Source organism: Bradysia coprophila, unplaced genomic scaffold (assembly GCF_014529535.1).
Source record: "Bradysia coprophila strain Holo2 unplaced genomic scaffold, BU_Bcop_v1 contig_87, whole genome shotgun sequence".
In the NCBI taxonomy this organism is placed as follows: Eukaryota; Metazoa; Arthropoda; class Insecta; order Diptera; family Sciaridae; genus Bradysia; species Bradysia coprophila.
Window position 1 is genome coordinate 160,398 of NW_023504014.1, and position 25,017 is coordinate 185,414.

Consider the following 25,017-nt stretch of genomic DNA (forward strand, 5'->3'; position numbering starts at 1 on the left):
AGACACATTTAGTACTTTGTTGTTTAGCTAGTGTTTTTTTATTGTTATCATTAATAATTGCTATCACAAACCAAAAGAGAAATGAAAAATCGATGAATTTATGATTGAAATGCATTTTTATTTAAAAAAACAAATTCTATCGCTCCCGTCCGGCGCCCCGATTCAAAACCACGACTTCTTGTTCACCTTATCGTATTTGGCTATGTTAATCTGTATGGATGCACCGACTTGTTCTCGATTTTTGTTCTGGCCATAATAGTCAACGAATTCACCGTCCGGATCAACCAGGTACATTATGATTGTGTGGTCAACCTGTGCGAGAAAGATTTACATTTACATTAACGATGGAAATGCTCGTAATTTTGGAAAAATGGTAAAATAGTCGATGTGTAACGGATTGGGGGTACACGACTTTCGCCAATCACTGGCATTAGACAACTTTGCAGGACAGGCAAAAAACTCCATATCGATAAACAGGAGCCATAACAAGTACTTCATGTCTCTCAACAAGCGTAACATTAATGGAGACTGTGGACAACCGTAGTTTCGCCAAATGTGGAGATATTCAAACAACTGAGCACTTACTGTGCCACTGTCCGGCGTTTAATTAGATCTTTGTTGCACCATTCCGTTAATAGATTTCATCTTCTAATATCCTTACATTCCTGTGAAGAATCGCCAAAAGAATAAAAAATCTCCACGAAAAATCGCTAAATTGTGAAGAAACGCCCAGAAACTTGGCATTTCTGCTTCACAATAAGCCCATATTCAGTGCAATAAATGAGGTTTTCCACCTACTACAATGTCAACATTTTCAAGGCCAATGATCGCACGGTTCAGGACAATTTTGTGCTGAACACGTAATTTTCATCGCTCCCTCCTGTTTGACGACCAAAACCAAGTTGAAAATACTGAAAAATATGGGTCAACTGGACAGACATTTTACTTCAACTAACTTTGTGGCGTGCAACACAAAATATCTGGGGTGTGTTATACGTGAAATAAAAGAGGGTAAGTCCAGCTACAAAACCCTATATTCACTTCCTCGGATAAGTACTGTTCCAAGCCATCAGGAATGTCCAAATATTTACCTTATTTTGGTCATAAGTCCAATGTGGGTGGCGGCCCTTACCGATGATTATACTCTATATGAAGGTCTGTCAGAGGCCTATTTTCCCACAACATTTCAACTTTTAGAAACTTTTCTATCTCGAGCTATCGCAGAAAAACTCTTTTGACGACCACTTGACGTGCTGCCTTTCACGTGTTCACTCCGAAATTGGGAAACTAACCGAAAAAGTGAAAGATCTCTATTTCTTAGAATTGAAAGACGATTCAAACGTGCTATAGCTTTCCAGGACCTCTTAAGCAATCAAAGACGTATTTTTGGCGTTTCTTCACATTTTGGCGATTTTTATTGGCAATTCATCATTTTTGGTTGATTTGCTGAATCAGCAAGAAAAATCGTTCAAGTGTGAAGAGACGCCAAAGTGTGATGAATCACCAAAAAAAACATAGCTAACGCCGACCCGTACGAAACACCTATTCGTATCAAAAGCCTTTAATGTGAAACTCTTCATTTCTCTTACTTCATTTTCTTCTCTGCTGAAAAACTATTCTGCCTTTAAAATCACTTACATTATCCACTCTTTGCCTTGTTATCATATACAACTAAATTGCCGGAGGCAATATAGACAGCCCCGTACGAAGTCAAATTTCATAAATTCCTATTTAAACAGCTATATACCGCTATATTTACCTATATTTCACTGTAAATAAACATTCCACAAATGAATATGCTATTATATAGCTCTATATGCCTATTTATAGCTCAATATAGCTGTATATAGATATATATAGATGTCCATATATGGAATCCCTGAAACCCCTCACACTTAACACATTATTTCCATGTTAACAGAAACTCTCTAAGTATCATTTTTCCCAAGATATTTCTATTTTACTAAAATCCAATATGGCCGCCGGCAGCCATTTTGTTAGGAAACCGAAAATAGTACCGACGCTTTACATTCGTTAATACCTTTCAAACAAAAAAAAAATTCATGAAATTCGGTCAAAATTTACTCGAGATATTGACAAAATACTCCACGTTCACTGTACGGCCGAGTAGCCAGATAAGAGCTCACTCCAAGAGACCTAGCTCACGCTCCGGAGAACATAATTTCATAAACTTTTTTTTACCTGATTGGTACGGTCAATCAAGCTAAAACGAACGAAATATGTTCAAATGTGGCCGACCTACAAGCAAAAACTGCTTGCCGCCCTGTGCCTGTTCCACACCAAGGGGTCTAACTCACGAGTCGGTCATCCGATTTCCATAAACTTTTTTTTTGTCGATCGGTATTGTAAATACCTTTTATTTGACGTATCTGTTACAAGTGTAACGTTTGAATGTCCGGAGATATCTTCGAAAAACCGTAAAGCACTTATTGGGCCCCAGCTCAGGAGGGGTCGATCCAAAAACACTCATCTTCGAACTTAGCCTGTCTTTTGACATTACCAAACGGGAAAAAAAAGAATTTTCAAAATCGGATGCGTTTTACTCAAGTTATCGTGCAGACGGACAGACGGACGGACAGACGGATATTTTTTTCTTGCTGATTTGGCATCTCTGGACAACCACAATAGGTTTCCCCTTACTCAGGGCGTCCAATTCGACGTGTTACAAACGTATGCGTAAACCTATAAGACCTCAGTACTTCGTACGGGTCTAAAAATCTGACTTTGGCGATACTTCACAACTATCCTTCATGCCAGATTTGCTTCGATGAAACCTACAACAAGTTCTAGGGACTCTTGTCGATACTTATTCGAAATGGTACGCGAAATCGTTCTAAACGAAATCAATCTGAGGAAATCGCTACCAGTGCCGGTAATTCTTTTTCTTGGCACATTTAATGACCAACGATCTGATGAAATGGTTTTCCGACGAAAGTGACCGTTATCCGTTTCGCTGCTTTCCTCGTAATACTTTGAGTGAATTTTGCAGGGATAATATAATATAATATAATAGAACTGTCGTTGACATCGGACGTGTTGTGTAATTGTTTCCGATTTTGATCATTTTTGATAGTTGATTTTGCGTTTTGTGCATTGATTTATCTGGTCGATAGCTGAACTTATCGTCTACTTGCGGTGGGATCATCATTTGTGGCATAATACGGACTATTTATCGACAAGATTCGAATTTTTGTTTCAACGCAGACGATTTTTGATAGACAATACATTCTGTGCCCATACAAATCGCACCGCTAAAGTGTTCAATTGTGTTTGTAAGTGAGACCGTAAAACTATACAATGGTCACTAAATGCTTCTCGTGCAACGTTGGAATCATGAACAACGAATTCATTAGCTGCAGTGGTGTATGTGGCGAGATTTTCCATATGAAATGCGTCGCGATGAGTAGAGCAACACTGAATGCGATCAAGAATTGCAACAATTGCAATGACGGAAACAAACACGTATCTACTGCCATAAAAAGTATCGAAGAATCAATAGCTCATTTGGGTGCACCTTTATCTGGTGACTTGTTAAAGTTCTTGGATGGTTTGAAATTGTTAATGGACAATGTACTTGGAAGAGCTGGCACAATCAACGATGTCATGAATAGTCATTTAGCGGTTCCACCGAATGAAACTTCTGATCAAATTGTTGACAAGAATGTTGAAGCTCCCGTTTGTCGTAACAAGGTTTCCGATTCGTTTATTACTGGTTGTTCGTCAAAAAGCATTGTTGTCTCGAACATTGGCAAAGACGTCTCCGTGGATTGTCTGAAGTCGTATATTTGCACCAAATTGGAGATCGATAAAACAAAGTTCAATTTGTCGCTACTTTTACCAGTTGGGAAAACTATTCACGACGTGCGCTTCCTTCAATATAAGGTGACAGTCCCCCCCCGGTGAAAAAAAAACGTATTTGAGACCCTTTTTGAGACCGAAACTTTTGTATGGCCGTGAGACTACGTATTTCGAGCCTTTGAGAATATTTGAGACCGAGAATTTATCGAAATAGTTCATCGGAGTTCATCCAAAATTCATGAGACGTCTCTCTTTAGACTCATTTGAGGATGTTCTAGTCTGACTGAGTGGTCTGGTTTCGGATTTCCTAGACGTAGTGAGACTGACTGAGTGGTCTGCTTTCGGATTTGCTAGACGTAGTGAGACTGGATGAGTGGTCTGGTTTCGGATTTGCTAGACGTAGTGAGACTGGATGAGTGGTCTGGTTTCGGGTTTGCTAGACGTAGTGAGACTGGATGAGTGGTCTGGTTTCGGATTTGCTAGACGTAGTGAGACCGACTGAGTGGTCTCATTTTGGATTTGTTAGACCTTGTGAGACTGGATGAGTGGTCTCATTTTGGATTTGTTAGACCTTGTGAGACTGGATGAGTGGTCTCCTTTTGGGTTTGTTAGACGTTGTGAGAATGGATGAGTGGTCTCATTTTGGATTTGTTAGACCTTGTGAGACTGGATGAGGATAAATGAGTGTCATAAAAAAAAAACTTTTTCAGACTTCTAATTTTTGAGTTTTTTCTAGACCGTTTGAGACTTCTCTTTTTTCAGTTTTTTCTAGACCGTTTGAGACTTTTCATATTTGATTTCTTTTTAGAACTTATTTCTTCGTTCGTTATTTATCGGAAGATTTTTTTTGTACTTCTATGTTGAGTTCACAGATGGCCACTACCCTTTACTTTTTTTATAATTCGCTAGACCAAACTGACTGAAATTGTAGAATCGTTAGTAATATTTGAATTTTTTTATTTTACCTTTTTTTATTTGTAATGTTTTTTCCGGTCACCCATCCAAGTACTAACCGCGACGAATGATGCTTTACTTTCAATTTGGACGGCCGTCGACGTTCACGTGCTGCTAAATCAGATATATCTATTTGGAGTTCTAATTTTGAACCGTTGTTACAATTTCCGAGGTCGGATGAGCAGTCTCATTGGCAGGCGGCTTGAGACCGAGTGAGTGGTCTTTTTTGAAGAAAATAATTTCTTCAATTACTGAGACCGGTTCAGTGGTCTCATTTGAAGAAAATATTTTCTTCGATATCTGAGACCGAGTGAGTGGTCTTTTTGGAAGAAATTATTTTCTTCAATTACTGAGACCGGTTGAGTGGTCTCATTTGAAGAAAATATTTTCTTTGATATCTGAGACCGGTTGAGTGGTCTCATTTGAAGAAAATATTTTCTCTGATATCTGAGACCGGTAGAGTGGTCTCATTTGAAGAAATCGTTTTTTCGATTTCTGAGACCGGTAGAGTGGTCTCATTTGAAGAAATCGTTTTTTCGATTTCTGAGACCGGTAGAGTGGTCTCATTTGAAGAAATCATTTTTTCGATTTCTGAGACCGGTAGAGTGGTCTCATTTGAAGAAATCATTTTTTCGATTTCTGAGACCGGTAGAGTGGTCTCATTTGAAGAAATAATTTTTTCGATTTCTGAGACCGGTTCAGTGGTCTCATTTGAAGAAAATATTTTCTTTGATATCTGAGACCGGTTGAGTGGTCTCATTTGAAGAAAATATTTTCTTTGATATCTGAGACCGGTAGAGTGGTCTCATTTGAAGAAATCGTTTTTTCGATTTCTGAGACCGGTAGAGTGGTCTCATTTGAAGAAATCATTTTTTCGATTTCTGAGACCGGTAGAGTGGTCTCATTTGAAGAAATAATTTTTTCGATTTCTGAGACCGGTTCAGTGGTCTCATTTGAAGAAAATATCTTTTTTCATTTTGTTGACGCAAAAAGCGTCGTTTTCATACTTTTTTCGTTGTTTTGACCAATTCAATTTCCTTTGTTAATAAAACGTTTGATTTAATTTAAAACAGTTGTCTCACTGGATCTGCAGAACGAACCAAAAGAACGCAAAACCTCAACTATTCGGTTGCATTTATTTTTAAAATTAGCATTTTCCTCGAAAGAGACCACTCGACCGGTCTCAAAGAATTGAAAAAATATTTTCTTCCAAAGAGACCACTCGACCGGTCTCAAAGAATTGAAAAAATATTTTCTTCAAAAGAGACCACTCGACCGGTCTCAAAGAATTGCCAAAAATATTTTCTTCAAAAGAGACCACTCGACCGGTCTCAAAGAATTGCCAAAAATATTTTCTTCAACAGAGACCACTCGACCGGTCTCAAAGCATTGAAAAAATATTTTCTTCAAAAGAGACCACTCGACCGGTCTCAAAGAATTGAAAAAATATTTTCTTCAAAAGAGAACACTCAACCGGTCTCAGAAATCGGAAAAATTATTTCTTCAAATGAGACCACTCAACCGGTCTCAGATATCAAAGAAAATATTTTCTTCAAATGAGACCACTCAACCGGTCTCAGATATCAAAGAAAATATTTTCTTCAAATGAGACCACTCAACCGGTCTCAGTAATTGAAGAAAATATTTTCTTCCAAAAAGACCACTCACTCGGTCTCAGATATCAATGAAAATATTTTCTTCAAACAAGACCACTCAACCGGTCTCAGATATCAAAGAAAATATTTTCTTCAAACAAGACCACTCAACCGGTCTCAGATATCAAAGAAAATATTTTCTTCAAATGAGACCACTCAACCGGTCTCAGATATCAAAGAAAATATTTTCTTCAAACGAGACCACTCATCCAGTTTCGCACAGTTCACCAATAAATGTTAGCAAAGAGACTACTTGTTCCGTCTCAAGCGATCTGGACATATAACTGCAACGAGACCACTCATCCAGTCTCGCACAGTTCACCAATAAATGTTAGCAAAGAGACTACTTGTTTAGTCTCAAGCGATCTGAGTATATTACTGCAACGAGACCACTCATCCAGTTTCGCACAGTTCACCAATAAATGTTAGCAAAGAGACTACTTGTTCCGTCTCAAGCGATCTGGACATATAACTGCAACGAGACCACTCATCCAGTCTCGCACAGTTCACCAATAAATGTTAACAAAGAGACTACTTGTTTCGTCTCAAGCGATCTGAGTATATTACTGCAACGAGACGACTCATCCAGTCTCGCACAGTCTGGCGAAATAATATTCGAAAAGAGACTACTCGTTTGGTCTACGGTATTCTCATTTGTTCATCCGAAATGATTTTAGCAAAAACAAAAATATTTTGAGACCTAATTGAGAATTCCAGCAATTTTGAGACTGGAATTAGACCGTTGAGAATACGTATTTCATGGTCTCGTGAGACCGATATTTTCACTGGGGCCGACGACAGTTATAGTTCGATAAGGTCGTATGACTTCTGGCCCCCAAATGTTCGTTTACGCGACTTTGTCAACAAGGAATCTAAATCCACTGGAGTGTCGAAGGACAGTTTTCTTGCTAAATGGCGCGAAAGTTGATTGATGTATATCTACGGTCTTTAAGTCGTTTTTCATTCTCTTTTTCATTTTTTGACTTGATTTTTGTGGAAATTTTTGATTTAACTTGATTTTGCTCACTGATTGGATTCTTTTCTTTTTCGTCGCTTCTTAGTCGTTTGTCGATTGTTTCAAAGCTGTGCTTAGATTTAAGTTTTTTGTGATTTGATGTGTACCGTTTTTGATTGACGAAAATGTTGATGGATTGTACTTTTGAATACGCCAGTAGGGTTGATACCCGTTGGTGGTTAAATAAATAAATAAATAAAAAATAATAAAGATATTCAGGGTTTCAAAAGGTATTTTCTTGGGTAGAAATCTTGCCACCTATCAGAGCCACCCAAGCTTAAATTGCTTGCATGAAGATATTCAAAGGCAAGAAAGGTACAGAAACAACAGCAAACAGCCATAAACACAATTCATTGTCACAACGTTTAGAAGTTGAGTATAAGGCTAACAGCAGGAGGTATCGTTGCCTCACGTGCATGTTAACTTGCCGAAGTGTTTATCAGGAAAATTGGCACTGCTATCAATACTGCAATCTTCATCGTCATGCTATAGTGAGATTAAGATAAGATTCCCAACAAATCCTCTTCCGTCAATCATTCTTATCTGATAGTGGACAGGGGCGCCGACTTCTAAGGACAAGCGAGGCTCGGGCACCACTACTCGAATGATGAGCACCACTACATCTTTCCAGTTTTACTTGAAAGAGCACCACTACTCCCAGATTCGCTTGTTGTACGAGCACCACTACTCCCAAATACAAGTCGGCGTCCCTGATAGTGGACGACCTACGTACTATATATATAGCGTGGAAGCTTCTGAACAGCTAAGATGTTAAGGAGATCCCATAGAGTTTCGAATTGCCATAAGTTTACGTTATATGTAGTGAGTAATGGGCAGGTGTTTTATGCTCGAATACATGTTACTGTCTGAAACAATAACTTACACAGACAATCATGCGTGGATGGAAGTATGGGACGCATGTTTTAACATCTAGGAAAGACTGCTAAACGGCTTTCTCGCACCAAAAACATCCACCCCCCTTTCCCAGAGAAAAACGAACCAGATAAGTACAAGAAATCGCCACATTTTTCTACTCACAATGTAATCGTCCTGTTGATCCTTCGGTCCGGCACTGAAGTAGACACGAAATGCCTTGCACACACGGCTTATCTGGTCAATAGTGCCGGTCAGACCGATGAATTTCGGCGAAAATTCTCTGACATATTTTCCGATAATTTCTTTTGTGTCTCTCTGCGGATCCACTGTGATGAATATTGGCTGGATCGCTGTTTTCATATCGGATTTTTCTGCAATTTTGACATTGCGCCATAAATCCAATGACAATCAAATTTGATAAAACACGGTGCAAGGACACATACCGAGGTCGTCAACGACATGAGCCATTTTCTCCAGTTCATCGGGACATATGTCCGGACAATTCGTGAAGCCGAAGTAAATGAGCAACCACTTCCCCAGGAAATCTTCCGATTTTCTAGTCTTCCCTTCGGTGTCCACCAATTCCCATTTGCCACCAATCGCTGCCTTGCCCAGCTGCCGTTTTCGTTCCTTCATAATGGCTGTAAGAGAAATAGGGGTCAACCATCGCACCCGAAACTGTGTTCCCCGAAGAATCAGCTTACCCATTTCCTTCTCATTCTTTACATAATAGAAGAATCCGAGCACACCGACACCAGTGACGGCGAACACCGAGAAACTTTTCCACGATATTGGACCCTTGCCTTTACCCGGCTCAACGGTTCCTTGAAATCTAATCGGTTGTCTGAACTGTTGCAGCTGTAGTCTCGGTGAGGGTTTTGTATAGAATTTGGACGATGCAATGAGCCGGCTCAGATGTTTCGACATTTTTCACTTATACGCGATGCAGTAGCAGTCAACTGTTTTTATTGAGTTTAGATCTTCGTCGACTCAGTGAAATGACAATTCCAATTCAATTGAGATATTGCTAGCAATAATCCGATTTCAGTTAACACCGGTGAGACCAAAAAAAAGGCGAGAGATTTCAACACAAATTCTTTTTACTCGTTAAAATGACAGATGTCAGCTGTCATAATATCGTCAACAGCTGACCGCACGTGAATGGGAATTATGGTTAAATCTGCTATATCAACGTGCTATAATTCTTCGCGGCAATAATTTGAAACTAAATTTTTGATTTTGAAGATTTTTAGCCCCGTACGAAGTACAAAGGGGCTTATAGGATTACGATGCCGTGTGTAATTGATGGAATTCGAAGCAGACGGTAAGGGCAAAGTGTTTGCCTATGTTCATAGATGACGAATCTGCAATAAAAATTTTGTCTGTCTGTCTGTCCGTCTGTCACGTCGATATCTTGAGTAAATCAAATCCGATTTCAAAAAATTTTTTTCCCCTGAAAGATAGTCGAAATAGTGAGATGGGCATATTCGGGTCGGCCCTTCGTGAGTTAGGGCCACCTAAGTGATTTAAGGTCTTTTGGTGATATTTATTACAAAATAAACGATGGAAATGTAAATGACACGGCAAATGATAGGTATTGTCAATACCAATCCAGGAAAAAAAAAGTTTTTTTAAATCGGGTGAGTGGACCGTGAGGTAGGGCCTTAGAAGTGAAAAGCTACTAGGGCCCTATGTGTATTTTACATAGAACTCGAGTAAATTTCATCCGTTTTTCGTAATTTTTGTTTGATTTGGAAGGTAATCGAATGCCGAATAGAATGTTGTTGAAAAAAAATTAAATTTGGGTCCTTGGCCTAAGGTCGCTACTAGGGCCACATGTGTATTTCACATATAACTCGAGCAAATTTCATCCGTTTTTCGTAATTTTTGTTTCATTTGGGAGGTAATCAAAGGCCGAATAGAATGTTGTTGAAAAAAAATTAAATTTGTGTCCTTGGACTAAGGCCACTACCAGGGCCCTATGTGTATTTTACATATAACTCGAGCAAATTTCATCCGTTTTTCGTAATTTTTGTTTGATTTGGAAGGTAATCGAATGCCGAATAGAATGTTGTTGAAAAAAAATTAAATTTGGGTCCTTGGCCTAAGGTCGCTACTAGGGCCACATGTGTATTTCACATATAACTCGAGCAAATTTCATCCGTTTTTCGTAATTTTTGTTTCATTTGGGAGGTAATCAAAGGCCGAATAGAAAGTTGTTGAAAAAAAAATTAAATTTGTGTCCTTGGACTAAGGCCACTACCAGGGCCCTATGTGTATTTTACATATAACTCGAGCAAATTTCATCCGTTTTTCGTAATTTTTGTTGCATTTGGAAGGTAATCAAAGGCCGAATAGAATGTTGTTGAAAAAAAATTAAATTTGTGTCCTTGGACTAAGGCCACTACCAGGGCCCTATGTGTATTTTACATATAACTCGAGCAAATCTCATCCGTTTTTCGTAATTTTTGTTTCATTTGGGAGGTAATCAAAGGCCGAATAGAATGTAGTTGAAAAAATTTTTAAATTTGGGTCCTCGGACTGAAGCCGATACTAGGCCCTTCAAAAAAATAAAATCTTAGGGCGATTTGAAATTTTTGTTTTATTTGAAAGGAACGTCGTACGGGGCTTCGTAATTGCGCTATGCGCAATTTTTAAGATGTACACATTTCATAATAATTTTACTTTAACTACATTAACCGGCGCAATAGGCTTACGGTCAAAGTAGGGTGACAGACGCACTAGGGGCACGTACGCAATAGATATACGGGTTTGTACGGGGCTCAGTCGCAGCAAACGCTCCGACTGTTCTGATGGCTCGTTTTCTTTTACAATCTATAAGATTCCAATGAATGAGTAACTATTGCTGTATAAAGCACGACCGTAAACGTGAAGTTGTGTTTCATCTCTAAATTTTTAGTGTTGAGTGAAAGTGGATTAATTTAAATGATAAACAATAGTTATTTGTGGACTTTGTTCGGGCTACAACTCACGAAAATAGCTTAAATACATTGTCCAAACCAAGTATTCAAAAAAAATTTCATGCAGAGGGAAAAAATCGAGAGAAAATTTCCAAAAATTAACCTCGATTTTGGCCCCAAGGCATGAAAAATCACTTGGATGCTTACTGTGCCTTCACACAGCGATGCGAAAGTGACAGATGCGAAATTTTTCTTTTGTTCTAATGTCAAATACCAAAAGAAAAATTTTGCATCTGTCATTTTGGCATCGTTGTGTGTAGGCTAACATTGTGGCCTACATTTGAGGATACCTTTTCGAAAAATGTATGACCGCAATATCGACCACGCATGTGTTAGCTTGAAATAAAAATTAGTTTTGGTTGCAGCAGTTTAACCAGCTCTGAGAAAACTGAGCATTTTAACGAAATTTTTAAAAATTTCAGGGATTCCACGCACTCACTTTTCTCACTTTTTCCAACTATTTTCAAGATCTGAAAAAGTGAGGAACTATTTGCTCTATTTCTCACTTTTTTCAACTATTTTCAGACCCTTTACTCACTTTTTTTTTAAATCAATTAAAATAGATTAGAAAATGTTAGAATTGTAAAGTTTCGTCTGCGGCGCTGGAAAATTTCCTTTCTTTACTTCCATAAAAATTCTATTACCTTGCAAAAGGCATTATACCAGAGTAAACTCTAGAGCACATAAAAATGTCGTGCCGTCGCTCCTCATCTACTTCTTATGATTTGCACTTTTCTGATATGAATCTACGTATCTCCGCTGCGTATTTGCATTTATGCATCAATAGCTATATTTCTTAACCTTTGCATCTGATATTACGAGTTCACACACAAAAAAAAGATTTTATAAAAATCATAAGCTCTAAAAATTGTTAGTATATTGCAATTCCTTTTGGAATCCTTATGAATAAGGATGGAAATCTTTAATTGAAAGAGTTAACTGATAGTGCACCTTCTTTTCGCTTTTTGTTTAGAAGGATTGCGCAAATGATTGAATTAACGTATAAGGTGGAAGGTTTACGTTATAACGTTTAAATGTTGGGCAGCCGGGAAACTTTGGTCACTTTTGGCCACCGGGACGCAAAATTTTTTGTTTAAATTTTATTTTTTTCTCAAAGTTTGTGTTATCAAAATTTATGCGTTCAACAGCGCAGAATGCGTCACCAACCACGATATCAGTTATTTTGGAAGTTAACATACAGGATTTGCGTCACTTTTACCCTCTAAGGGTTTTTTGGCTGATCGCTTATATACTCAGAGCTTTACTTTTTCCTACTGGATTAGGGGCATGACCGTCTGACCGAATGACTGTATTTTATCGTGTGCTCAAATTATCAAGTGGCACAATGCAGGTTGAATCATTGTTTGCGGCATATTTGCATATCGGTACAAATATTTGCGTAACGTTAACAATACAGAGAAGACAATACCATTAATGGTGTCGTCGGGTTTTTTTACGTTACGGATTGGCAACGGACTAATTAGCAATGAAAGTGTAAAACAGGTATGGTCTATTGTCCGCCCGGAGGACATAAAAATTTGATTTTCGTACTTAAACGCCCTCATTTTCATATTATTTTGACATAAAATGTGAGTGCGTTTAAGACGAATTCGGCGATCGACCATACCTGTTCTCTACTTTCATTGCTAATTAGGTTGAATAAAACAAAACAGTGTTGTCACAACAGTTGTCAAGGCGAATTGATTCAGATAAATAATTTGCATTTGAAAGCTCCTTAAAATCTTTGGTTTGGCGCTATAGCTCTCGGAAATATGGTCGTCGGAGAGGTTGGGGAATGGTTCTTTGTGTATAACTTTAGCAAATACAATTATTTCATAGTCATACTGTGTGGGTTTATAGAGGTCAATGGCGCGGATGCTATCGATATTCAAACATCGATATATCGCGCAGCTATCACAGACCAAAAACCTCAACAAATGACAATTTTCAAAAAGCTCTGGGCAGCCGTGGAAAGACGAAGGAGAATTCTCTAAACCAGAGTTTTGTAGCTGGCTTCAAGCCTTATCCATAGCAAGGCTTTTAGAACCTTTCAAATGCATATTACTTAGCAGTGTAGTACAACGATTAATTTGAGCCGTAACTCATTAGGATCGCCTATAGCTTGAATCCCGGCTGTTCGAAGATTACGCGAATTCACTCTTAAGTCGTTGCATCGTGGTTGAAAAGATCACCTACTTACAATTGTTTGTTCAGTTGGTCTAACCACTCTGGTTGAAGTAAAAATGATTCAAAGTTATACGAGAGATTGCTCTATTTCCAAAACTTGAATCAATTTGCCTTGACAACTTATTCAGGTTCTAAATTAAGCACAGAATGTAAACAAAAATTTGTATATAATCAGCAGTGCATTACTGCAAAATCATCAGTTACTTTCCGATCATTCGAACCATCCGATCATTCTTTGTAGAATTCGCACTTGGAATTTAATTAACAAAAACCAATTATTGTCACTATAGTGTATTTTTGGCGTATTTTTTTGAAACACAATCGCCAATCATAAAAATGTTTTCTTTTATATTTTTAATGATGTTGTGTTACATTTTTGCTGGGACTTCGTCTGCTGGAATCGATCCTGGTAAGGCGGATGCTGTTAGTACTGTCGCAACCGTCGGCACCAGTGCGGTCTGCAAAGCTTTCGGCACAATGCAGTGTTGTAAACCTGTTAAATATGTCGGTACATTAGGATATTGTGCAGATGGAACTGAAGGCACTCCATATTGTGCTAAAGGTCGTTGTAATGTATGCGGTTGTAATTGTGATGATGGTTGTAGACAATACCCACCGGAAAAAGATGTAGTTGTTATGGCCGAACCGGTTAGGCCGTTCAAATATCAGAAATCACAAGCGAAAGTCGTTGGTTACAAATGTCAGAATATAAATGGTTTTGACAGAATAGGTTTTTTCGGTCCAGTAAATAGGGGGGGCTGCGTAGCAGTTTATGCACAAAAAAATTGCAAAGGTCCTGAAGTTCACTTTGCTAAATACGAACAAGTTGAGCGAGAATTGGAAACTAGGGTTACTGGCTCAATGCGCCTATGCTAAAAGCATAGTCACGCATTATTTCCAACAAAGTTTCGATTTTTCTTCCAGTGATCAGGTTGGCAGTGGTATAGAATTGAGAACCTAAATTTTTCTCATTTGCCTCAAATAATAGATCATTGTCAATGTTATTTGAGATGTCAAATAAACTGTCACTTTGATCCAGCTAACCTCAACTTCGAAAAATTTATTTGATAATTTTATTGTTTTGAGGTTAGCTGGATGAATTTGACATTTCGTTTACACAGATTTGTATACATGAATTTGTGAGAAACCTCTATTTGACACCTGATCTATAGTTTGACGGTTTGAAGAAGGATGTCTGGAGCGCCATTTGAGAGAACTATTTCTGACTGGAAATGAGCTGATTTCTTACGAACGGTTTTTTAGAATCCCCTCTAAGAACGTGCAATTGATTATTTAGGAGACAAATGAGCGAACTTGTGGATGTCATTTTACATCACTGTTGCTGTGTCTATCCGAAGATGCAAATTGAATATTTTAACATTGCAAGAATCTGTATTAATGCGTATTTATTCATTTATTTATTTAACTTTCAATAATTGGCGTAAAGGTATAAACTGTGAAAAGCAATAATTTTCAATTGATTGGAATTTGATGTATAAAATAACAAATTTTACCATAAAAAGTGATTTTGATGAAAATAAAACTATTGTAATGGACGCTAGGTTGTATGGGCCCAGAAACAAAGAAATTCATAGACAAATTGGGTTCTTTAATGAAAAAAGCAACTGGTGAAGCTAAATCGAAAGATTATCTTTTACAAAGATTATCAATCGCGATACAACGTGGAAATGCCGCTTGCATTTTGGGAACATTAGGGAAGAAGAAAATTGATGATTTTTATTTATTGTAATTTTTTTTATATGAAAAGATCGACTTTTTACTGGCTGCGCCACTATTGTGAGCAGTCTTTTTTGTCGCATCAATATAAATAAATAAATAAAACAAAAAAAAAAAAAAAAAAAAAAATTGTAATGGAAATTATTGTAAAATAAATCAAAACTAGTATATTTTAGCTGCACCCAATTTCCTACAACTGAATGCGAGAAGGCAGCATAGCTGCCTTAACCATCACTCTAGATTTCATTTAGTAATTGCGTTTGTTACATTTGTTAAATTTTGTGGTCAAATTTGCCGTAGAATTTCTCGTTAAAGACATGTAGACTAAAGGGTCATTCAAGAAATGCACGCGCAAAAAAGTATGATTATTGTTGTAATGATGGAAATGGATTACGGAGCTGTATAAATGAAAACCACTCAGCTTGGTTAACAAAAGTAAAGTAAATTTATTGACGATGCCGGATATAGTCTTTGTATACATAGATAGAGTGTTACCTGATAACACTTGGTACTAAAGCAATTAGTCAGTTTAATTTCTTCATATCAACACTCCAACTAAATTAAAATGACCTCCAAACGAAAACAAAAATCAAAAAAAATTCTAAGTCTCAAAATTTCAAAGTTAATTCAGTCTCAAGAAAAAGAAATTTGAAAAATAAAATTCAAAACAATAAACCCATACCTTCTGAACAAAATAAATGCTTGATAGAATTCAACGGCTTGGTCAATACATCCGCCACCATTTCTTCGGTTGGAATGTGTACCAAATTGACATGTCCAGATTCGATATGTTCTCGCAAATAATGATGTCGCACATCAATATGTTTCGTTCGGACTTTATATCCGGTCGTTGTTGCCAAGTCCAATGCACTGGTGTTGTCACAGAATATTCGGATCGGTTGACATTGAACACCAAGTTTGAATTGACTTACGAATTGTTTGAGCCACGAAGATTCTTGCGATTTTTCCTTCAAAAACAATTTCTTCTCGTTGTCATTGGTGAAAATCATCAGATCGTCGATGAAAACGGCTACAAACGTCATTTTCGGCCAATTGATTATGAAATAGACACACGGATCGACCAATGATTGCTGAAAACCATTTCGCTTCAGATGGGAATCCAATTCCAAGTACCACTGTCGGCTTGATTGTTTCAAACCATAAATCGCTTTGATCAATTTGCAAACTCTGCTATCTTTCGCAAATTCTGGTGGTTGAACCATGTAAATGTCTTCGTCAATTTTTCCATGTAGAAAAGCGGTGACGACGTCCATTTGTTCGATGTCGAGATTGTATTTCGCTGAAATGGCCAACAACATCCGAATTGAAGTGTAACGCACAACCGGTGAAAATGTTTCACCGTAATCGATTCCTTGTTGTTGTGTGAAACCTTTTGCCACAAGACGAGCTTTGTATCGGACTATTTTGCCATCGGCATCTCGTTTCGTTTTGAAAACCCATTTGCACTGGATAGGTGTACGATTCGGAGGTAACTCTGTCAGTTGCCATGTATTGTTCTCTTCCAATGAATTAAACTCTTCATTCATGGCCGCCTTCCAAACTTTAGAATTTACGCTGCTCAAAGCTTCTGCTACTGTTGATGGATCATCCGGAATTAAACTACTGACGCAATAAGTGACAAAATCCGGAAACAATCTGGGCTTCGGTACTCTTTCACTGCGTCTAACATCTGGCAATGAAATCGTATTTGTTGGTATAATGTTGTCAATCTCGTTCGGTGCGTCGGTTTCTTGAAATGAATTGTGGAAATCTGGATTCATTTCGTTCACTTCATTCGGATTTTGATCGTCGGAATCCGATTCGTTGTCAAAATACGGGAAAACGTCTCCAACTGAATGTTTCGTTGGGACCTTCATAAAACGTTGAAAATGCAGCAGCAATAAATCCCTTTCCTTGCGTTGTTGGTAAACATTGACCATTTTGTGAGCTTTGTGATGACGTGGATTGCTTCTTCTTCGGACAATTTTTTGACATGTGGCCAGTTTGATTGCAGTTGTAACATCGTACATTAATCAAACCAGGTGATGAAGGTGCTGCACGATCATTCGACGACTGTTGTTTGCGATACTTTTTGGATGAGTAAAATGCTTTCGGTGCAGTTGGTGCATTCGTTGGTTTCTCCTCTTGCAGTAATTTCGTTTTAACTGCATCAGCTGTAATCGGTATACCTGAACCCTCCAAAGCCATAATCATCGGTGTGTATCTTTCGGTCAGGCCAGCCAACAAAAAGGAACCGAGCCAGTCATCACTCACTTCTGCTTGTATATCACGTAACTTGTGCGATGATGTCATTATTTTGTTGACATATTCGTCCATTGATGAACAATTTTGAAGTCTTGTCGATGTTAGAGAGCGGATCAGTCCAACTTTTCGTGTAAGGCCTGAATCTTCGAAAGCAGATTTCAACGCTAGCCATGCAACTTTAGCAGTTGAACAGTTTTGCACGTGATGGTAGTTGCTCGGATGAATAAGAAGGATGATTTTCGATTTAGCTTTCAAATCCTTTTTAGCTTCTTCGATCGCGTACTCAACGTCTTCTTCTTCATCGCCATTTGCATTCGCCTTTTTTCTTGTTGCCGGTCTCTTTGATTCTGGATCCACATAATCCCACAAAAGTTCATGTTGCAGAAACGTTTTGACTGCAAAACTCCACGTATTGTAGTTTTCACGTCCTAGAAGTTTCTCGATGGCCGGTAAAAACGGTGATGTTTGTTGTGCCATTGTAATGGCGTGTACGGAACAAACAAAAAATTATATTTCGCTAAGCGAATTTCACTTGAGTTATACGTTAATACGGAACGTATTTTATTAAACTTTACTACGGACAGCTTTATTATTTCCCGGTATTACGAATTCCCATAACCTGTTGTAATGATGGAAATGGATTACGGAGCTGTATAAATGAAAACCACTCAGCTTGGTTAACAAAAGTAAAGTAAATTTATTGACGATGCCGGATATAGTGTTAAAGGACAAATCCAATGAGGTGGAGCTATAAGCGTTCCCGCTACATTTTTTAAAGGGATCCCGTGTAGTCGAGCTATTTTAGAGATCCCACTAAATTTTGTTAAAGGATAAATCCGGTAAGGTCGATCTAATAGAGCCTTCGTTACATTTAGTTAAAGGACAAATCCAATGAGGTTGAGCGATTTTAGCGTTCCCGTTACATTTTGTTTAAGGGCAAATCCGGTGAGGTAGTTCTATTAGTACCTTCGCTACATTTCATAAAAGGACAAAATCTATGAGGTTGATATATTAGCGTCTTTAATACATTTTGTAAAATAGCAAATCCGGCGAGGTCGATCTATTTTAGCGATTTTGCCTCATTTCGTTAAAAGATAAATCCTGTGAGGTCGATCTATTGGAGTCTTCACTACATTTTTTTAAAGGGCAGATCCCATGAGATTCCATTAGCAACTTTAATTCATTTCGTTAAAAGGACATCGCTACATTTTGTAAAAGGAAAAGTCCCGTGAGGTCGTTCTATTAGAGATTTCGCTAAAAGCCAAATCTGGTGAGATCGATCTATTAGAGTTTAGAGTCTTCATTACATTTTGTAGAAGGAAAAATACGGTAACATCGATCTATAAACGCCTTCGCGATCTGTAAAACGTCAAATCCGGTGAGTTTGTTCTATGAGTGCTTCTACTAAATTTTTTAAAAGGACAAATCTTGTCAGGTCGATCTATTACGGCCGAATTAAATTGCACAACAATTTCTTAATTATTAATTAATTTGACCAACATTTCGTTTGCACCCGACTCCACCCAACGCTGATTTCGGGTGAATCAGTGGATGAACAAATGAATTGAAAAATAAATTTCAACGCACTCTGATATGAAAATATCGTGAATCATTCATATACGACGCTGCGTTTGAATTGTAGTTGTCACTTAAAGTTTTGAATTTTCAGCGGACCTATGGCGTGAATAAGTTCACCTGTACATTTGCTAACTGGCGCTATTTTATATTCAATAATGTCAGACTTGTTTCTATGTGTAAGTCAAAAAAATTATAATTTTGCTCGAGTTTGTGCAATCAACATAATACAAAAATTATTTAGACCCCACCCGCAACGCACTTTTGCAACCGAATAGTTGATGAGTTTTAAACTGCCGACTGCTAATACATTTAATTTGCAAAGACAGACTGTAACGCACATTACTAAATTTAGAACGATCACACGCGATAATATGTTATTATTACACCTTTCGAATATTTTCGCGCTAACAAAAATACGCTCAAAATTGAAGCACTTACTGTGGATTTACATAGCAACGTAAAAGTGACAGATGCAAAAATTTTCTCATACGGCAACTCGAAATTTCATTCATAATTTTAATTTTATGAATGAAATTTCGGGTTGCAGTATTTAAAAAACATTGCATCTGTCACTTTTACGTTGCTATGTAAATCCACGGTTAGTACATTTATCTCGAGCATTGGTTTTTGTTTAAATTTTCGCGCCTACAAAAGCGTACAAACGATGACACAGTTTGATCTAGTACCTTTAGCACTGCCGTTTGACGTCTTAAAACGAAAAACATTTTGTCGTTGTTTGCAAAAATAATAATAAAATGTCGCTTTCGAATGAAAAATGAATGAATGCAACAAAAAGTGTTGTGTTTTATGGTAAAATTCATTAAAAGATGCAAAACAAATAATTTATTGTGGAAATCTTTTAGCAAAATATGACCCTAAGACCACATAATCGCTCCAGGCAGAGGCTTCGGATATTGGATGTTTTGCCCCAATCACTGCTGTGGCGCTCACACTCTAATTATTAGTGCGCCCTAAAGTGCTGGAACTTCTTTCGTTGCAATATCTAAATTTGTACAACGAAAATTTTTTCATTTAAGAAGCAGGGCGCCATATACTGAAGAATGTCACAAAATTTTCGTTTACAAATCTTTTCATATCTCGGTCCAGTGACTTCGATTTGAATCCGTTTGTTCTGTGACCTATCTCAACTTTATATTTAGAAAAAAATTGCCGAAGTAACCTATAGCCTTAGATGCCATCTTGTGGACGTACTGAGATCAAAGTTGGGCCTCTGATTCGACATTTAAACCTCAATTGCTCGGAAACGGCACCAAGGATTTTCTTGATATGGGGCTCATTTGAAAGGTCTTTTAGAGTACTTTTCATTAATAATAGCCGTTTTCAATAAAGTGGAAAATGTTGAATGGGATACGAAAAAAACGATTTTTTGTACCCAAAAAAACAGTTTTTTTCGCATTTTGCGGCACTTCTTCCACTGTGAGGTGCCGTAAAAACTTGATTTTCGGAATCTACACCCTCGATTACCCCTTAGTAGGCACAAACCGCGCAGAAATCGATCAACCACAGCCCGTAATACGCAATTGAAAAGTGCAAAATTTTGCACTTCGGCGGCCATTTTGACAGGCAAAACGACATAATTTTTTTTTTCTCCACCACCATCGTGTTCAGCGCATTGAATACTACCAAAATCAACGAAAAAATCGTTAGGTCCGTGTCGAAGGGCCGGACCTGAGGTAGGGCCCTACTATCAAAAATCGATTCTAACGCCTATTTAGAGTCATCCTGTGAAGTTTCAGATTTTTAGAACCATGCAAACGCCTTTTACAGGGCAAAAGCTAAAAACGGTGCTTGTTGAAAGTTAACACATTCTGATGCTGGATTTGAGTACCAGTCATTCCATTTTTTTCATAGGAAGCTCTTGAATAGTGCAAAATTTTTACGAGGCAAAATCAAAGCTTTATTTATGATTTAGAATTTTTGTTTAGAAATCTAGGACACAAATTCTCAGTCCACTTTTACCTATTTTGACGGGTATTTTCGCATATTGATACAAAATTTTCAAAAATCTATACCGTCAAAGATTTGGTGTTCTGTGGTTAGTTATATGACTTTATAAAAGACTTAAACTTTTAAATTTTGACTTTCGCCGCAAAATCTTTTCTGAAAATGTTTCATAGACCCGAAAAAACCTTTTTTGCTTTTAAAAATAAAGAGATATCAATTTTTAGTTTCACAATTGTTAAATTTTTTAAATATTTTATCGACATCATTTTTTGCGCCATATTTCAAAGTGAGGCGGATGCTAGATCTGCTAGATACGTCACAGTGGAACACCTGGTATGTACTCTATTCAGAGTAAATAATCACTCATGCTTGAAGTTCGTTGATGCTGCGTTATTTCATGGCTATTTGACTTGTTCACAAAAAATGTTCTGTGGCTTGTATTGCTTTCAAGCTTGCATTTGCTGCTAAATTTTCTCTATTGGAATGAATCAATCAAAATTGGAAGCAAATGCAAGTTTGACATTTTATGACAATGGGAAAAGAGCTGAAAACAAAGCAAATTTTTCGTTAACTTTACATTGCTATCTAAATCAAGCGTAACAGATTGGTTCCAATTAAGAGGCACCGGTACTTTGCCGAAAAGCATAGATTTGGGCGATTTTTAAATACTGGAATTTAGTTTACTTTTGATGATATCTTTCCACCAGAATCCTTTTTCAAAAATGTACGACCGCAATTCCGACCACGAATGTGTTAGCTTTCAACAGAAAATAGATTTGGTTGTAGCAATTTGACCAACTCTGAGAACAATGAGCAGTTTATGAAAATTTCATTAAACTGCTCACTTTTCTCATAGCTGATCAAACGACTACAACCAAAACTAATTTTTATTTAAAGCTAACAGATTCGTGGTAGGAATTGCGGTCGTACATTTTTCAAAAAGGATTCTGATGAAAAGATATTAACAAAAATGAAATACGAAACACGCAAATGTAGGCTACAATTTTAGCTAAGTGCCGGTGCCTCTTAACTGTAAACCTGAACTATGACAACACAAATGCCGACGATTTTATCCACAGTAGATGAACGAGATGAACTAAACCTACACGTCAACAAATTTCTTTGTAAACTGTTCGTTAAAATTTTCGTCAACGTGAAAGTTGAGGTTAAGTTGCTTTCTGTGGATGAAATTTGACATGTAGAAATAACCTTGGAACAAACCTATCGTCGTTTGCACACTGAAAAAGATCTCTCCGTTTTCATACCGTGCACGTGAGAAATGTGTTAGTTTTCTTGTTGAAAGTTAAAACAAACACATTCGTGATCGTTATTGCGGTCGTTACATTTTTCAAAATGGATTCTGGTGAAAAGATATCATCGAAAATAAAATGCAAAACTCACAAATGTAGACAACAATTTTAGCTAAGCATCCATGCCTCTTAAGAGGAATGTACACATGGCTAAACCGTTGCCTACATTTCGGGGCAAAATTATTATTATTTTGATGATAATTTGGGACTCGCCTCCTTTTTCGAAAAAGTACGACCATCATTTGGTGTTGAAATGTGTTAGCTTTCAGTAACAATTTTAATGTTAGTGTTGATGTAACCTCAGTCCCAGAAAACTCAATATTTCACAAAAATTGACACATATTTTGAGTTTTCGGCTACATCACCACAAACATTTAAATTTTTGCTGAAAACTAACATATTTTAATACCATTTTACGACCATCGTCGTGCTTTTTCGAAAAAGGATGTGAGTCCAAAATTATCATAAAAATAACAATAATTTTCCCCGAAATGTAGGCAACAATTTAGTCGTGTGTAGATTCCTTTCAAACTGCTGATTTTTCTCAGAGCTAGTCGAACGAGTACAACCACAGCTCTGCATGAACATAAGAAATATTTGGAGGCTAATGCTTGAATTCCTCTTACGCCGTTTGCGCTCCGTTTAGCTAAACCACGCCTCTTTTTAGCCCCGTACGAAGTACGAAGGGGCTTATAGGATTACGATGCCGTGTGTAATTGATGGAATTCGAAGCAGACGGTAAGGGCAAAGTGTTTGCCTATGTTCATAGATGACGAATCCGCAATAAAAATTTGGGCCGTCTGTCCGTCTGTCTGTCACGTCGATATCTTGAGTAAATCAAATCCGATTTCAAAAATTTTTTTTCCCTGAAAGATAGTCAAAATAGTGAGGCTAAGTTTGAAGATGGGCATATTCGGGTCGGCCCTTCGAGAGTTAGGGCCACCTAAGTGATTTAAGGTCTTTTGGTGATATTTATGGCAAAATAAACGATGGAAATGTAAATGACACGGCAAATGATAGGTATTGTCAATACCAATCCAGGAAAAAAAGTTTTTTAAAATCGGGTGAGTGGACCGTGAGTTAGGGCCTTAGAAGTGAAAAGCTACTAGGGCCCTATGTGTATTTTACATAGAACTCAAGTAAATTTAATCCGTTTTTCGTAATTTTTGTTTCATTTGGAAGGTAATCGAACGCCGAATAGAAAGTTGTTGAAAAAAAATTAAATTTGGGTCCTTGGACTAAGGCCACTACTAGGGCCCTATGTGTATTTTACATTGAACTCGAGTAAATTTCATCCGTTTTTCGTAATTTTTGTTTCATTTGGAAGGTAATCAAAGGCCGAATAGAATGTTGTTGAAAAAAAATTAAATTTGGGTCCTTGGACTAAGGCCACTACTAGGGCCCTATGTGTATTTCACATACAACTCGAGTAAATTTCATCCGTTTTTCGTAATTTTTGTTTCATTTGAAAGATAATCGAACACCGAATAGAATGTTGTAGAAAAAAAAATTAAATTTGGGTCTTTGGACTAAGGCCGCTACTAGGGCCCTATGTGTATTTTACATATAACTCGAGCAAATTTCATCCGTTTTTCGTATTTTTTGTTTCATTTGGAAGGTAATCAAAGGCCGAATAGAATGTTGTTGAAAAAAAAGTTAAATTTGGATCCTCGGACTGAGGCCGATACTAGGCCCTATGGGTATTTATACTCAATAAATTAAAATTTTAGGGCTATTTGAAATTTTTGTTTTATTTGAAAGGAACGTCGTACGGGGCTTCGTAATTGCGCTATGCGCAATTTCTAAGATGTACACATTTCATAATAATTTTATTTTACTTTAACTACATTAACCGGCGCATAGGCTTACGGTCAAAGTAGGGTGACAGACGCACTAGGGTCACGTACGCAATATATATACGGGTTTGTACGGGGCTCAGTCGCAGCAAACGCTCCGACTGTTCTGATGGCTCGTTTATTGTTTAAAGAGTAAACGGAGTGTAAACGGCGTAAGAGGAAATCAAGCATAATTCTATCTTAAGAGGCCTTGCATTTCTTTCGTAAAAGAAAGACTCCTGTCATGATTTGTTAGTGTGAATAAAAGCGCACAACACATCCAATCGTACACGCATCCATCTTTGAAATGTGGAGGCTAATTTGACGTTAGCAGAATGAGTGTTCGAGCTAGTAGCAGTGCTATGCTACAACCAAAACTAATTTTTACTCAAAGCTAACACATTCTAGGTCGGAATTGCGGTCCTACAAAAATGAAATACGAGACAAGCAAATGTAGGCTTCATTTTTAGTTAAGCAACGATGCCTCTTGATGGGTTAAATTGGACAGAATTGAATGGAAACAAAGAATGTAGTGTATTGTGGATGCTCTAACAGACAATGAAAGTAAATAGATAGAAAGCAAATTTCCACTAGAAATGAGTTCGTTTGAGGTGGCGCCATGCAAATCCGTATGTGCTCCGACTTGTATGGACGGCCATACCTACTTATCTACTTTCATTGCTAACAGAGTGTTTTACTTCAGACATTTAGCGCATTTAGCACAGTTTTAGCATTGGTATGTACGCTATTGTTTTAGTGTCAAGTTAGTACAGCTGTCGGTGGAACAACAATAGATTACCAACACACTTGCGTTCCTGTATAACGATAAGTAAAATACAG

General features: G+C 37.5%; 1 protein-coding gene across 2 annotated transcripts; it reads right to left on the minus strand.

Annotated features, from left to right (window-relative positions):
• Positions 1-131: 131 nt before the first annotated feature.
• On the minus strand, positions 132-25,012 carry LOC119084679 (protein SCO1 homolog, mitochondrial). Of its 2 annotated transcripts, XM_037194759.1 has the most exons (5): positions 25,002-25,012; positions 9,024-9,308; positions 8,763-8,960; positions 8,482-8,690; positions 132-312 (listed from the first exon to the last, which is right to left on the minus strand). In XM_037194759.1, exons 2-5 carry the CDS (start codon positions 9,244-9,246, stop codon positions 163-165), a joined length of 780 nt encoding a protein of 259 aa, XP_037050654.1. In that variant the 5' UTR covers positions 9,247-9,308; positions 25,002-25,012; the 3' UTR covers positions 132-162. The 2 variants fall into 2 exon arrangements, with proteins under 2 accessions (XP_037050654.1, XP_037050652.1); XM_037194757.1 differs by lacking the exon at positions 25,002-25,012 and having other exon boundaries at positions 9,024-9,449.
• Positions 25,013-25,017: the final 5 nt, after the last annotated feature.

What these genes read in the sequence shown, in the direction of transcription:
- LOC119084679 (XM_037194759.1), bottom strand. Translation starts at nt 9,246, where the DNA reads ATGTCGAAACATCTGAGCCGGCTCATTGCATCGTCCAAATTCTATACA. An exon ending in AAAGAATGAGAAGGAAATGG is followed by an intron (nt 8,961 to 9,023) that starts GTAAGCTGATTC and finishes TTTCTCTTACAG; the next exon opens with CCATTATGAAGGAACGAAAA. An exon ending in ATCAACAGGACGATTACATT is followed by an intron (nt 313 to 8,481) that starts GTGAGTAGAAAA and finishes TTTCTCGCACAG; the next exon opens with GTTGACCACACAATCATAAT.